General features: G+C 47.0%; 1 protein-coding gene across 1 annotated transcript in view; it reads left to right on the top strand.

The window, feature by feature from the left end:
* Positions 1-9,277, top strand: part of c11h8orf76 (chromosome 11 C8orf76 homolog) — a 29,817-nt gene extending 20,540 nt beyond the window's left edge. The window contains 3 exon segments of the mRNA XM_072466928.1: positions 2,471-2,603; positions 8,497-8,690; positions 8,692-9,277. Of these exon segments, the coding sequence (XP_072323029.1) occupies positions 2,471-2,603; positions 8,497-8,690; positions 8,692-8,800 (436 nt within the window). The 3' untranslated portion in view covers positions 8,801-9,277.
* The last annotated feature ends 5,104 nt before the right edge of the window (positions 9,278-14,381 follow it).

Here is a 14,381-nt window from a genome sequence, read left to right as displayed (position 1 = left end):
AAGAGAGTCAAGGGCAGAGATGAGTGTTGTGGCCAGCACTAAGGAGAAGGTTCTGGGGAAACGGAAAGGTCTGGAGGTGGATAAATCACCTGGACCGGATGGACTACACCCCAGGGCTCTTGACGGAGATCTCTGAGCAGATTGTTGATGCATTGGTGGTGATCTTTCAGGAATCACTGGAGGCAGATTTCCCGAGGATTGGAAAATGGCAAATGAAAAAAATGAAAATCGCTTATTGTCACGAGTAGGCTTCAATGAAGTTACTGTGAAAAGCCCCTAGTCGTCACATTCTGGCGCCTGTTCGGGGAGGCCGGTAGGGGAATTGAACCGTGCTGCTGGCCTGCCTTGGTCTGCTTTAAAAGCCAGTGATTTAGCCCAGTGCGCTAAACCAGCCCCTGTATGTAACACCCCTGTTAAAGAAGACAGGAAATTATAGGCCGGTTAGCCTAACTTCATTTGTTGGTAAGATTTTAGAGTCTATTGCGGAGTACTTAGAAATGCTTGGTAAAATAGTACTGAGTCAGTACAGATTCATCAAGGGGAGGTCATACCTGACAAATATGTTAGAATTCTTTGAGGAAGTAACGAGAAAGTTAAGCAAAGGAGAACCAGTGTACTATTTGGATTCCCAGACGGCTTTTGACAAGGAGCCATACAGGAGGCTGCTAAATGAGTGTTAGGGGCAAGGTACAGGCATGGATAGAGGATCGGCTGACTGGCAGAAGGCAGAGAGTGGGGATAAAGGGGTCCTTTTCAGGATGGCAGCCGGTGACTAGTGGTGTTCCACAGGGGTCAGTGATGGGACCACAGCTATTCACGATATACATCAGTGGTTTGGAAGAAGGAACTGAGGGCACTATTGCTAAGTTTGCGGATGATACAAAGGTATGTAGAGGGACAGGATGTGTTGAAGAATCGGGGAGGCTGCTGAAGGACTTGGACAGGCTAGGAGAGTGGGAAAAGAAGTGGCAGATGGAATACAATGTAGAAAAGTGTGAGGTTGTGCACTTTGGTAGGAAGAATAGAGGCATAGACTATTTTCTAAATGAGGAAAGTCTTCGGAAATCAGAAGCACAAAGGGACTTGGGAGTCCTAGTTCAGGATTCTCTCATGGTTAAGGTGCAGGTTCAGTTGGCAGTTAGAAAGGCAAATTCAATGTTAGCATTCATGTCGAGAGGGCTAGAATACAAAAGCAGGGATATATTGCTAAGGCTATATAAGGCTCTGATCAGACCCCATTTGGAGTATTGTGAGCAGTTTTGGGCCCCGTATCTAAGGTAGGAGGCCTTGGAGGGGCCCAGAGGAGGTTCACAAGAATTATCTCAGGACTGAAGAACTTGTCATATGAGGAACGGTTGAGTATTCTGGGTCTATTTGTTGGAGTTTAGAAGGATGAGAGATCTTATTGAAACTTACAGGTTATTGCAAGGCCTGGATAGAGTGGACATGGAGAGGATGTTTCCACTTGTAGGAGAAACTAGAACCAGAGGACACCATCTCAGACTAAAGGGACGATCCTTTAAAACAGAGTTGAGGAGGAATTTCTTCAGCCAGAGGGTGGTGAATCTGTGGAACTCTTTGCCGCAGAAGGCTGCGGAGGCCAAATCACTGAGTGTCTTTAAGACAGAGATAGATAGGTTCTTGATTAATAAGGGGATCAGGGGTTATGGGGAGAAGGCAGAAGAATGGGGATGAGAAAAATATCAGCCATGATTGAATTGTGGGGATTGCGAATTATGTCCACATGTTCTGGCCGTGTCCACGATTGAGGGGGATCTGGCAGGGGCTCTCAGATGTTATTTCCGAGGTTCTGGGTATGGGGGTGATCCCGAGTCAGGAGGTGGCGATATTTGGTGCGTCGGAAGATCTGGGGGGGGGGGGGGGGGGGCACGCGCGGATTTTGTTATTTGGATAAGGATCGTACCATTATCTACCCTAACAAGAGCCCTCAAGATCTTACATGTTTCAACATAATAACCCATCATTCTTCTGCACTTTGATCATGGTTTTTCTGTTTGTATATATTTTTTAGATGACTGTAGTTATCTTAGAGGGTTGTGGGGTTCGAGGAGGCTTGAGACCAGGGAAGGTTTTGAAAACAATAGTGAAAATTTAAAGATCAAGGCATTGCTTGCTCAGGAGAAAATGCTGACAAGTAGCAGAATTCTGGATGACCCCACATTTACAGAGGTGGAAATTGATTGAAGCGATACGTGATCAGAAGCTCATTTCGTTCAAAAAGACAGCAGGGTTGCGAACAATCTGGTTTAGTCTCAAGACAGTTGCGGTTGGAGACAGTGGCTCGGGATTAGAGTTTATGACCGAGTCCCACAAGACCCAATTCTGGCCATTCTGAGATGCGTTCTGTGTGCTGTCAATGAGTTTGGACTGTGCACTTTCAGTATTTACTGCATGCTGCAGTTTTCTTTGCAACATGAAAGGTTAACCAGTGAAACCCATCTGTGCTTAGACTTCTGTTGCAGATGGTGAAGGCACAGCAAGCATCGTTTGTGCTGGAGAGGAACCTGACTGTCCAGGAAGAGATCAGGCAGCAACTCAACAATCTGGAGCTGAGGGAAGAGGCACTGAATGCGATAAGCAAGGTAACTGCATCTACTAGTTCCGTCATTTTCAAAGTCAGGGTCGCGACCCGCGGATGGGTCGTGGGCGGGTGTCGGGCGGGTCGCAGCGTTCCCGATCGCAGGAAGAGGTTCCCAACAGGCGGCCGGGTTTAAAAAGTGCTGGCTGCGACCGGGTTCAGAATGCCGGCTGCCCGCCGCATGCGTGCCCCCTCAGTAATGCGCAGGCCCGGAGCCCAGTGAGGCAGAACACCTTTTTCTGACGTCAGTGCGCTGACTCAGGAGCAGATTCTTTAAAAAAAATCGACGGACGTTTCCAGAGAGCAGGTCGCACGTCCGGTACACTGACGTCACGTGTTCTGGGCCACAGTTTTGTAGCTGCCAGCAGTGCTGGTGTGAGCTCCATGGCCTCTGGTGAATAACACATGGAGAAGAAACTGAAAACAGGAACAAAGCAGTCTCAAATAGATTTCCTGAGGTGTGGGTTTATTAATTGTGCCACAGCAAATCAGGATGCAAAGTTCAGATTCATCATATGCAGGGAAATTCTGGCAAATTAATCATTAAAACCCTCAAAGGTTCAAAGGGATTTCAAGACTAAGCAGGGTAAGTTTGAGGGCAAACCGTGTTTTTTTTTCAACGGATGCAGTGAGAACTTAAATGATCAGCACAAGTCCTTATCAGAAATGTAACATTAAATGACAAAGCAAGTGAGATTGTGAGGACCAGGCAGGCTCACCTGTCACGTTAAAGGAAAGCGGAATTGGAGCATCGTGATGTTCGGCTGGCATGGGTCGCGAAGGTCGGCCAGCGTGGGTTGCGAAGGTCGGTTGGCGTGGGTCGTGATGTTCGGGTGGTTTGGGTCACGAAGGTCGGCCAGCGTGGGTCGCGAAGGTCGGCCGGCGTGGGCCCCAGAGGACGGCTAATTGATAAAAATGGGTCATGGGGAAAAAAGGTTTGTAAAGGAGTGCGCCGCACACCATATCGACTGATGCTCCGCCCCCGACCGGCCGAGTTCCCGACGCCGAAGGTCTCTCATGGTCACACCTGTCGGGAACTTGGTGTGGTGGCTGCGGACTCAGTCCAGAGTGCCACAGTTGGTGGAGGAGCGCCGATTCACGGGCAGGGGGACTTTGTCAGGGGATGAGGGCACTATTGGGGGGGGGGGCGGCGGGCGGCGGTCCGTGGCGCGCAAGCCGAGCCCGGGGGGGGGTGGGGGGGGGTCCGGGGCGCGCAAGCCGAGCCAGGGGGGGGGGGGGCACTATTTTGCAGGCCGGGGAAGTAGCTGTTCCTCTGTCTGGATGTGCAGGTCTTCAGACTTCTATACCTTCTGCCTGATGGAAGAGTCTGGAAGAGGGCAAAGTCTGGGTGGGAGGGGTCTCTGATAATGCTGTCTGCCTTCCTGAGGCAGTGGGAGGTGTAGACTGAATCAATGTTGGGGTGGCGAGCTTGTGTGATGCGCTGGGCTGAGTTCACCACACTCTGCAGTTTCTTGCGATCTGGCCCGAGCAGTTGCCATACCAAGCTGCAATATAGCTGGATAGGATGCTCTCTATGGCACATCTGTAGACGTTTGTGAGAGTCGATGCAGACATGTTGAATTTCTTTAGCTTCCGTAGGAAGTAGAGACGTTGTTGAGGTTTGATCTGGGCAAATGTGAGTTAATGCATTTTGGAAGGCCTAATACAGGTAGGGAATATACAGTGAATGGTAGAACCCCTAAGAGTATTGATAGGCAGAGGGATCTGGGTGTACAGGTCCACAGGTCACTGAAAGGTAGTCAAGAAGGCATACGGCATGCTTGCCTTCATTGGCCCAGGCATTGAGTATAAAAATTGGCAAGTCATGCTGCAGCTATATAGAACCTTAGTTAGGCCACACTTAGAATACAGTGTTCACTTCTGGTTGCCACACTACCAGGGGGATGTAGAGGCTTTGGAGAGGGTGCAGAAGAGGTTTACCAGATGTTGCCTTGTCTGGAGGGCATTGGCTATGAGGAGAGGTTGGATAACCTCGGTTTGTTCTCACTGGAATGGTGGAGGTTGAGGGGTGACCTGATAGAAGTTCACAAAATTATGAGAGGCATAGACAGAGTGGATAGTCAGAAGCTTTTCCCCAGGGTGGAAGAGTCAATTACTAGGGAGCATAGGTTTAAGGTGCGAGGGGCAAAGTTTAGAGGAGATTTGCGAGTGAAGTCTTTTTTATACAGAGAGTAGTGGGTGCCTGGAACTCGCTGCCGGAGGAGGTGGTGGAAGCAGGTACGATAGTGAAGTTTAAGGGGTGTCTTGACTAATACATGAATAGGAGGGGAATGGAGGGTTACGGACCCCAGAAGTGCAGAAGGTTTTAGGTTAGACGGGCAGCATGGTCGACACAGGCTTGGAGGGCTGAAAGGGCTGTTTCTGTGCTGTAATCTTCTTTATTCTTTGTTCTTTGTATATTTGTTATCTAGTAACATCTAATTTGAGTCAACTTTGCATTATTGATACAATTGTCCTTTGGAAAAAGTGTCAGATGCTCCTGTAAGTAATGGTAGATATGGCCTGGCATGTGAAGCCAAACTGTTTTTAATGGTTATGAAGGGTTTGCTTTTTATTCTGAGTCTATTTAATTCCAGTAATTTTAGTTGGTTCTGTACTAATTCCAGAACAGTGCAGTAACTTTGGCCAAATAGCTTTTCATTCATCTATGAGCAATTAAAACTCTTGGTTTTGATTTCAATGTCTGCTCAAGCATGGGACAGATTAACCACTAGTATTGACTTCAAACTTGCCTCAATGTTAGAGGTTGGGTGAGTGGACCCAAGAATATAATCTTCTGAGCGTGTAATGGGTATCGGACTCACTGGAATCTGATTTGGTATTTGACTTCTAAATTTCCTGATAAAATCTTCGATGGGAGGAATCTCACCACTTTGGTTAGTGAACTTGACGTTCTGTCACATTTCAATGACCAGTTTTGTCAATCAAGTACAACCGGCACCAAACTAACCGTGTGAACGTCTTAGAGCAGAGAGTTATCTTCCTCCTGCTGCTAATCATCAGATTAACCACACATTTATACATCTTATTTACTGTTTGTAGAATCTAGCATTGTGCAACACCACTGCCACATTTTACTGAGATAACGAGAGATTTTTGCAGTTGAAAGTGCGTGAAGCACTTTGTAATGCTTCTGCGAGACGTGAAGAGCTGGTTTATGATTGCAAATCTGTTTTGGATTTGTCGAAAACATCACAACCACTATCTCGTGTATAATCATTCTCGTGTTGTTTCTGTTGGAGACCATTTTAATGATTGTATAGGATAAAATACTGAGGGATATGTTGTGCACATTTGGTGTGGTTTATTTTGTGTTGGCTAGTTCAAAGCTCGGGCAGAACAAAATGTACAGTTCCTTTTAGACCATATCAAACTCTCTTGGCTCCAGAACATGTGTGTGTAATTTGGTCTATTACGCACCAGATCATTTAGAAATGAGCCCAGTGTGTCAGCAAAACAGTATGGTTCATTTTAGTGAGGCTGCAAGTTAGTAGTGCACGAGACTGCATGTGCAGGAATTTGTTTGGACCGATCTTTAAATAAAATGGTTTATTGTACACTGCGGCCAGTCCATTTGGTGTAGCTCAGTCATTAGCCTCAATGTTCGCCCGTTCTGGAAGCATTTCATTTAAGCATCTCGAAGGAATTTCATTTTTGTTTTTTGAAAGCACAATGCCCTTTCATTCGAAGCCGCTTCAGGTTGGCCTTGCGCTGCTACAGGGCAGAGGTGGTGACGCAATATTGCTGTTAGGGGCCAGAGGTATGGAGAGTGAGCAACCCTACCAAATTACTACCCTCTTCAGAATCAGATCATCTCACCAAAAACCAGGGAGCTTCTTGCTGTAATATTAGAACTAGCTGCTTGAGGGCAGCATTGTACTTGAGTTTTTTCCTTGGAATACACTCAATGCAAATAGAAGCTCAATGAAAAGTATTGTCCGGCTTATTTGAAAGTACACAAAAGAGTACAAACTTGTCCAAGACATGAGAGGCCTTACGTTTGCTCCTGGGAAGCTTTCTAACCAGCTTGCACTGATTTATTTCCACTTGTGCTTCAGGTGTCAATTCCCCAGGAAACTCACTGTGTTTGTGATCACTGGATCAAGTAAAGGGACAGACTGAGACCCAGTCAGTGGGGTTACCACTCCCCAGGATAGATGCCGAGAGGTCAGTCCCCTTGGCTCGAGAGCCGAGAACAAATGCTCATGGCCTCGGATTAAGAGGCTGCCTGTCGGATCAGAGGAAATGTCTTCACCATGAGGATAGTGAACCTTTGGAATTCTCTATCCAGGGATGCTCAGCCATTGACAGATGTCAAAAGATCTTTGGATACTAAAGCGAATCGGGCAGGAAGATGGTAATGAGTTGCCCTCTGGAATCGCTGCAGTCCCTGAGGTGTAGGTACACCCACAGTGCTGTTGGGGAGGGAGCCCCAGGATTTTGGCCCAGTGACAGTGAAGGAGCGGCGATATATTTCCAAGTCAGGGTGGTGAGCCAGGCAGCTCCCCACCACCTTCTCATGGGCAATTGGGTTTAGGCAACATTGGGGCTGGCCTGTAATGATGCCCACAACCTGTAAAATATTTTTTCAAAGCTCTGCAAGTGTATTTCCTTTAAGGGGCATCCAATTTTCTTTTGAAACCATGAATTGCCTTTGCTTCCACTGACGTCAGGTCCGCTTGCTGGGGAAAAATGTCCTTCCACACATTCCCCCCTGCAGCTCTTTCCCAAATCATTGCATCTGTGTGCCCTGGTGTATCAGCTAATGGGAGCAGCTTATCTTTACCCATCTTACCCAAACCAAGTGAGCCGATCTTTTGGCAAGATACAAAAAAACAATTTAGATTTTTGACTGAAAACTCTTTGATAGCTTGGACACACCGTGGCTGACACCGAAATGCTTTTGATGTGCGTAAAATTATTAACTCCTCCAACACGACAAGTGGATTACCCTACCATTGCGACAATTAGTTCCTATTTTCAACAACCGCTTGCATTTATTTAACATCTTTAAGACAGTAAAACCTCCCACTGAGTGTTAACAAAAGAATATTTGACGCGGAGCCACTTAAGCAGATATTAGAGCAGGTGCCCAAAAGCTGGGTCCAAGGTGTGTCTTAAGAGACAAGAGAGAGATAGCTAGTGGGGTTTAGGGAGGGAATTCCAGAGCTCGTGGCCCAGGCAGCTGAAGGCACAGTCACCGATGGTGGAGCGACGGAACTCAGGGATGGGGAAGAGGCCAGAATTGGAGAAGTGCAGAGGTCTCGGAGGGTTGTGGGGTTGAGACTATAGACTTGGGGAAGGGCGAGATCATGAAAGGGTTTTGACAACAATGCTAATTTACAAATACTGTATATTTAAGGTAATGGAGCAAAGGTCTGGGAGGGAAATGATACATTTTCTTATCTCGGTTGGCTGGACAGCTGGTTTGTGATGTGGAGCGAGGCCAGCAGCGGGGGTTCAGTTCCCCGCCCTGCTGAGGTTGCCTTCTCAACCTTGCCCCTTGCCTGAGGCGTGGTGACCCTCAGGTTAAACCACCACCTGTCAGCTCTCCCCCCTCAAAGGGGGAAGCAGCCTCTGGGACTGTGGCGACATTTATATTTACTGTTGTGGTCTGTAATGCACTGCCAGAAAGAGTCAACAGGAACCATGGTAAAGGAATCAAATACAAACTTTAAATGGGAAAATTTGCAGGGCTAATGGGGAAGGAGCAGGGGAGTGGCAATAATTGGATAGTTCTTCCAAAGAGCCAGTACAAACACGATGGGCCAAATGGCCTCCTTTGGTAATGTGTGATTCTGTTAAATTTATATCACGAATACAGTATTTTAATTTTTTTTAAATAATATTAAGTCCGCCTTTCCTCTTTCCCTTAGACAATGGGGGAGGACCTGTTGCTGGACAGGTTTAAAAATGGCGCAGAGACGGAAAGGCCTGGAACCTTTCCCAATTCATCCTCACTGACCTGTGTTGCCATCGAGTCAGGCTCCGACTTTGAGGAGAGGTGGTTTAAGAAGCTCAGGTGCGAACCCTTCTATGATCCCACCCCGGAGGGAGAAAAAGGTGCCCGCAAAATGTCAGCCTAGTTTGATCACTGCCGGAGATTGTGAAAGTGACCCTTTGCTTGGAGCAGACAACAAGGGAACTCTGCCTCCAAGAGCAGATCCCACAGGGAAATAAAACCCCGGGCAAGAGTGCCTACTTTCGATGGAATGGAGCGAATGCTGGTCTTACCGTTCCACAAACTTGGTGCGAGCACCTGACTCCTGCCGACTTCAGACCCGAGGCTTCTGAATCCCGCTGACTGGTCTGGAAGCAAATTCCCGCTTTTTTCTGTGGAACTCATTCCAAAGCCTTAGACTTCCCCCACGGCGATCCAGCTAGCTGGCTGGTTTCTCCATGAAGCTACCAGGCCCAGTTGTTGGTGTAGAGTCTCTGATATAAGCTTGGTAGCCAGAGGTGCGGAGAACAATGTCCGTGTGTGTGATAGCAACATTAAGATGTTCCAGAAGGTAATTTTTCTCCCCGCTGTTTTTATCTTTTTTAATTTTGGTTTTATTCATATTCTTATTGCAGGAAAATTGAGCGGGGCGGTGAAAATGAAATCAATTCTTTCTGCTCGTGTTTCTAAATTAAAGCTGTTTTATCATTTTCTAATATACCTTTCTGATGAAGTGATTTGTATCTATGCCACCTTGGGGTAAGTGCATACACACACCAGCCGTAGATCAGTGCGTACGTGCCTCGGAGCCTTTCAGCCGAACCCTGCAGCCTCAGCTGTTTTTGGTGCGTCCAGTTTCCATAACCCTTTGGGTGAAGAAGTGCTTCCTGACATGGCCCCTGAATGACCTGGCTCTAATTTTAAAAAGGGACCCAATAAAGGCTTTCAAAATGATAAAAAGATTTTGAAAGCGGAAGTAAAAACTGTTTCTGTGATTTTGGGACAATCTGTAGTAAGGGGGAATGGCTTCAGCAGAGGAAAGTTAGACATGATTTAATGCAGATTGTTCTTTTGTTCTTGGGGAGAATGGCCTATTTCATCCGCTGGCTCCTCAAGGTAGAATCTTTGGCCTCATTTCAGACGAAACCTCCCCTCTCAGTCCCCTCTCAATCTGTGTAATCGACTCCAACCCTTCAAGGCATCCGAGTTCTACCCGTTCTGGTCTCTCCTGAGACCTTCTGTTGCCCTCCCACTGATTGTCTCGCCTTTGGTTGCCTCTCCCACTGCTACTGTTTCTCCTACTTTTAAGAAGCTCCTTATAATCTAAGTTCCTTTTTAAAAATTTTATTTTGTTAAATTTTAAAAATAAATTTAGAGTACCCAATTCATTTCTTCCAATTAAGGGGCAATTTAGCGTGGCCAATCCACCTACCCTGCACATCTTTTGGCAGACACGGGGAGAATGTGCAAACTCCACACGGACAGTGACCCAGAGCTGGGATCAAACTTGGGACCTCGGCGCCGTGAGGCAGCAGGGCTAACCCACTGCGCCACCGTGCTGCCCATAATTTACATTCCTGACCAAAAGCTTGGACCCCTTTCTTGATGGAAGGATTCGTACTCGAGGAACGTGTGGGCAGCACGGTGGCACAGTGGTTCGCACTGCTGCCTCACTGAGCCAGGGACCCGGGTTCAATTCCGGCCTCGGGTGACTGGAGTCTGCATATTCTCCCCCGTGCCAGTGAGTGTTCAGAGGATGACCTCACCGTGCTTTTGAAAGGTGCTGACCAGTTTATACTCGAGCGGCAACTACAATTTGCATTCATGTAGAACCATTAACACAGTAAACCATCCCAAGGTGCTTCGCCGGAGCGGCGTAAAAAACGGTTTGACCACAAATGGGGATATTAGGATAGATGACTGAAGCTTGGTCAGAGTCCGTAATTAAGAAAGCAAATGCAATGTTGTCATTTATCTCAAGAGGCTTGGAATATAAAAGCAGGGATGTACTTCTGAAGCTTTATAAAGCATTAGTTAGGCCCCATTTAGAATACTGTGAGCAATTTTGGGCCCCACACCTCAGGAAGGACATACTGGCACTGGAGCGGGTCCAGCGGAGATTCACACGGATAATCCCAGGAATTGTAGGCCTAACATACGATGAACGTCTGAGGATCCTGGGATTATATTCATTGGAGGTTGAGGGGAGATCTAATAGAAACTTACAAGATAATGAATGGCTTAGATAGGGTGGACGTAGGGAATTGTTTCCATTAGCAGGGGAGACTAGGACCCGGGGGCATAGCCTTAGAATAAAAGGGAGTCACTTTAGAACAGAGATGAGGAGAAATTTCTTCAGCCAGAGAGTGGTGGGTCTGTGGAATTCATTGCCACAGAGGGCGGTGGAAGCCGGGAAGTTGAGTGTCTTTAAGACAGAAGTTGATATATTCTTGATTTCTCGAGGAATTAAGGGCTATGGAGAGAGAGCGGGTAAATGGAGTTGAAATCAGCCATGATTGAATGGTGGAGTGGACTCGATGGGCCGAATGGCCTTACTTCCGCTCCTAAGTCTTATGGTTGTCCGTACTCAGTCCGAGCTCCACAGCACCAGAGCTGCCTCGGAGCTCACAGGCCCACAATCATCCTGTGACTGGGGGCCAGGTCCTACTGTTTAGGAACCCCTGTTTTGTGCAGGATAAAAGAGGTAACGAGGTTTAGGGAGGGAATGCGAGAGCTTAGGGCCTTGACATCTGAAGGCGCAGACATGAAGGGATAAAGTTTGGGGATGCACAAGTGGCCAGAATTGAAGGAGTGCAGAGATTTTGAAGGGCTGTAGGCTGGGGGAGAACTGGAGTTAGGGAGAGTTAAGACAGTGGAGGGATTTGAAAACAAGGCTAACAATTTTAAAATGAAGTGGCTGGATTCTCTGTCGCCGAGATGGTCCGTTTCACCGTCAGCGCATTCACGCCCACGGATTTCCCGACGACTTGGGGGTGCCCACAATGGGAAACTGCATTGGCCGGCTGCACCGCACTAGAAAACGTGGTGATAGATAAGGTGATTAGGTCTGCTGCCTCACATCTACAGGGGTGATGGATAAGGGGCAGCACGGTGGCACAATGGTTAGTACTGCTGCCTCACAGCTCCAGGGACCCAGGTTCAATTACGGCCTCTGTGGAGTTTGCATGTTCCCCCTGTGTCTGCGTGGGTTTCCTCCGGGTTCTCCGGTTTCCTCCCACAGTCCAAAAATGTGCAGGTTAGGTGGATTGGCCATGTTAGAAAATTGCCCTTAGTGTCCAAAGATTTGCAGGTTGGTTGGGGTTATGAGGATAGGACAGGGGAGTGGGCCTTGGTAAGGTGCACTTTCGGAGTGTCAGTGCAGATTCGATGGGCCGAATTACCTTCTGCGCTGTTGGGATTCTAAGGTATTCTAGGGTAAAAGAATTGTAAATTATTGTCAGTTTGTTGGTCGTGGCACCCAGCAGCCTCAATAGGTTCAATGAGCACAGGTGACAATGGCGGAAAGAGACTTAGTGCGAGTTCGGATAAGGGGCAGCAGAGTTTTGATGAGCTGAAGCTTGGGAGGAATGACCAGGAGTCCATTGTCCTAGTTGAACCTGGAGGTAACAAAGACATAGATTTCAGAAATCTCCTGCCATCCCGTACGGATTTGCTTTACAGGAGCTAGGAAAAGCTGATGTAAAATATGCACTTTCAAATGAAGGGCATGTTTATATTTGAGCTCCTTTCTAGCCTCCAGTCCAGAGCGACTGGGTTCTCGAGTTGGGTTTCTGTTTGGGAGGTTTGATTCTGTGCTGCTTGACGGACTGAAATATTGACCCCCAAATCTGGCAACCTGATGTTTTCGCCCTCGCAATGCAAATAAGGACTTAATCAATACGGGAAAAGCAGATGCCTCCACTAAATACATCACCGCAACCCAGATGCTCGGAGAATTCATTTTCTTTCAAGTGGAATACATGGTTGGTAATAAAAAGAAATGTTTTTGAAAAGTCCCCGGGATTCAGATTTGCCACTCACACTTCCACAGCTTGTGTTTTTATTGGAATGTGGAATAGACAGACCCAGAGAGAAAGAATTGAAGAACATGGCACTGTCGAAATATCCAGTCTCGGGACGTGGATGCTGCTAAAAGTGCTGCCATTTGTTGTCCATCCCTGCTGCCCCCTTAGCAACCTGATAATCGAAAGCAGCGTTTGTCACAAAAAAAAACCCAGTGTTCAGTTGCTTTTACACTATCAAGATAGGAAACAGCTGAAGGAAACAGCGTATCCCATGTAAAGAAAGACAATTGTTTGCAATTTACAAAAAAATGAAACCGTGATTATTCAATCCACCATTTATTAAATTTTATAGCTGAATCATGATAAACGGCCTTCTTGAACCGCTGCAGTCCATGTGGTGTATGTACACCTGCAGTGCTGTTAGGGAGGGAGTTCCTGAATTTTGACTTGTTGGGGAGAAGGTGGCTAAAAGGAGATCGATAGAGATGTTCAAAATCATGAGGAGGCTGGACAGAGTGGACGCTGTTTCCGCTCGTGAAAGGATTAAGGACGAGAGGGCACAGATTTAACGTGATTTCCAAAAAGAGCAAACGTCATGGGAGAAAATTCTTTCTCTCTCAGTGAGTGGTTGGGGTCTGGAATGCACTGCCTGGAAGTGTGGAGGAGGCAGTTTCAATCCAGACATTCAAGAGGGTATTAGACGATTGTCTCTATTCAAGTAATGTGCGGGGGGTATAGAGAAAAGGCAGTGGAATGCCACCAAGCCAGGATGGAACGACTGCAAACATGATCGACCGAACGGCCTCCTGCACCACAACAGTTCTGTGACTCTGCGGGAGGTGAAGATGAAGTTCGAACCCAAAGATTCTCACAACCCACCCTTGAGAAATTTCTTCCCATCTCTGTCCTAAATGATCGGCCTCTTCTCCTGCGACTGTGTCCTCCAGTGTTTCAGATTCCCCGACCAATGGAAACAACTTCTCAGCGTCCACCCTGTCAAAACATTCTCGAACCTTGCATGTTTCAGTGAGATCGCCTCTCAATCTTCTAAACTCCAGAGAATATATATAGACCCAATTTAGTCAGCTTGTTCTCAGAGGACAACCCTCTCATTCCAGGGATCAACCATTGCCCTCGTTGTACCACCTCCAAGGCAGGTATATTCTCCCTCAGGTTCATGGGTTCGATTCAGTTATCACTCCTGCATAATCTGCAGAGTGGTTCAATTAACCTGATGTGATACCAGACGAGTGTAGTCTGAGAAAAAAAGTTTCTTCTTTTTTTAAATAAATTTAAAATGCTCAATTTCTTTTTCCAATTAAGGGGCAATTTAGCGCGCCCAATCCACCTAGGCTGCACATCTTTGGGTTGTGGGGGTGAGACCCATGCAGACACGGGGAGAATGTGCAAACTTCACACGGACAGTGACCCGGGGCTGGGATCGAACCTGGGACCTCGGCGCCGTGAGGCAGCGGTGCTAACCACTGCGCCACCATGCTGCCCGTGAAAAAAAAGTTAATGTAAATAATTTGTAAAATAAGGTACACTATGTATTTGTCAGATGAATAATTGACATGAAGTCACTGAGAGATCTTATTTTGAAGTTGAATGTGTGGTTATAGCCTTATATTTGGCTGAAGAGTCACACCTTAGTTGCTTCATCACAATCGCGTAACGAACGTAATAAATATTCTGGAACATTCTGTACAGCAATAACGGAACTGATATTTCAATTGCCTCATATCGTAACATAAAACGCGTCTGCAATTCATTTCAACCACAGCATAGGTCGGAA

Source organism: Scyliorhinus torazame, chromosome 11 (assembly GCF_047496885.1).
Source record: "Scyliorhinus torazame isolate Kashiwa2021f chromosome 11, sScyTor2.1, whole genome shotgun sequence".
Taxonomy (NCBI): domain Eukaryota; kingdom Metazoa; phylum Chordata; class Chondrichthyes; order Carcharhiniformes; family Scyliorhinidae; genus Scyliorhinus; species Scyliorhinus torazame.
The sequence above is the reverse complement of the archived record's forward strand: the minus strand, read 5'-3'. Positions and strand labels throughout refer to the sequence as shown.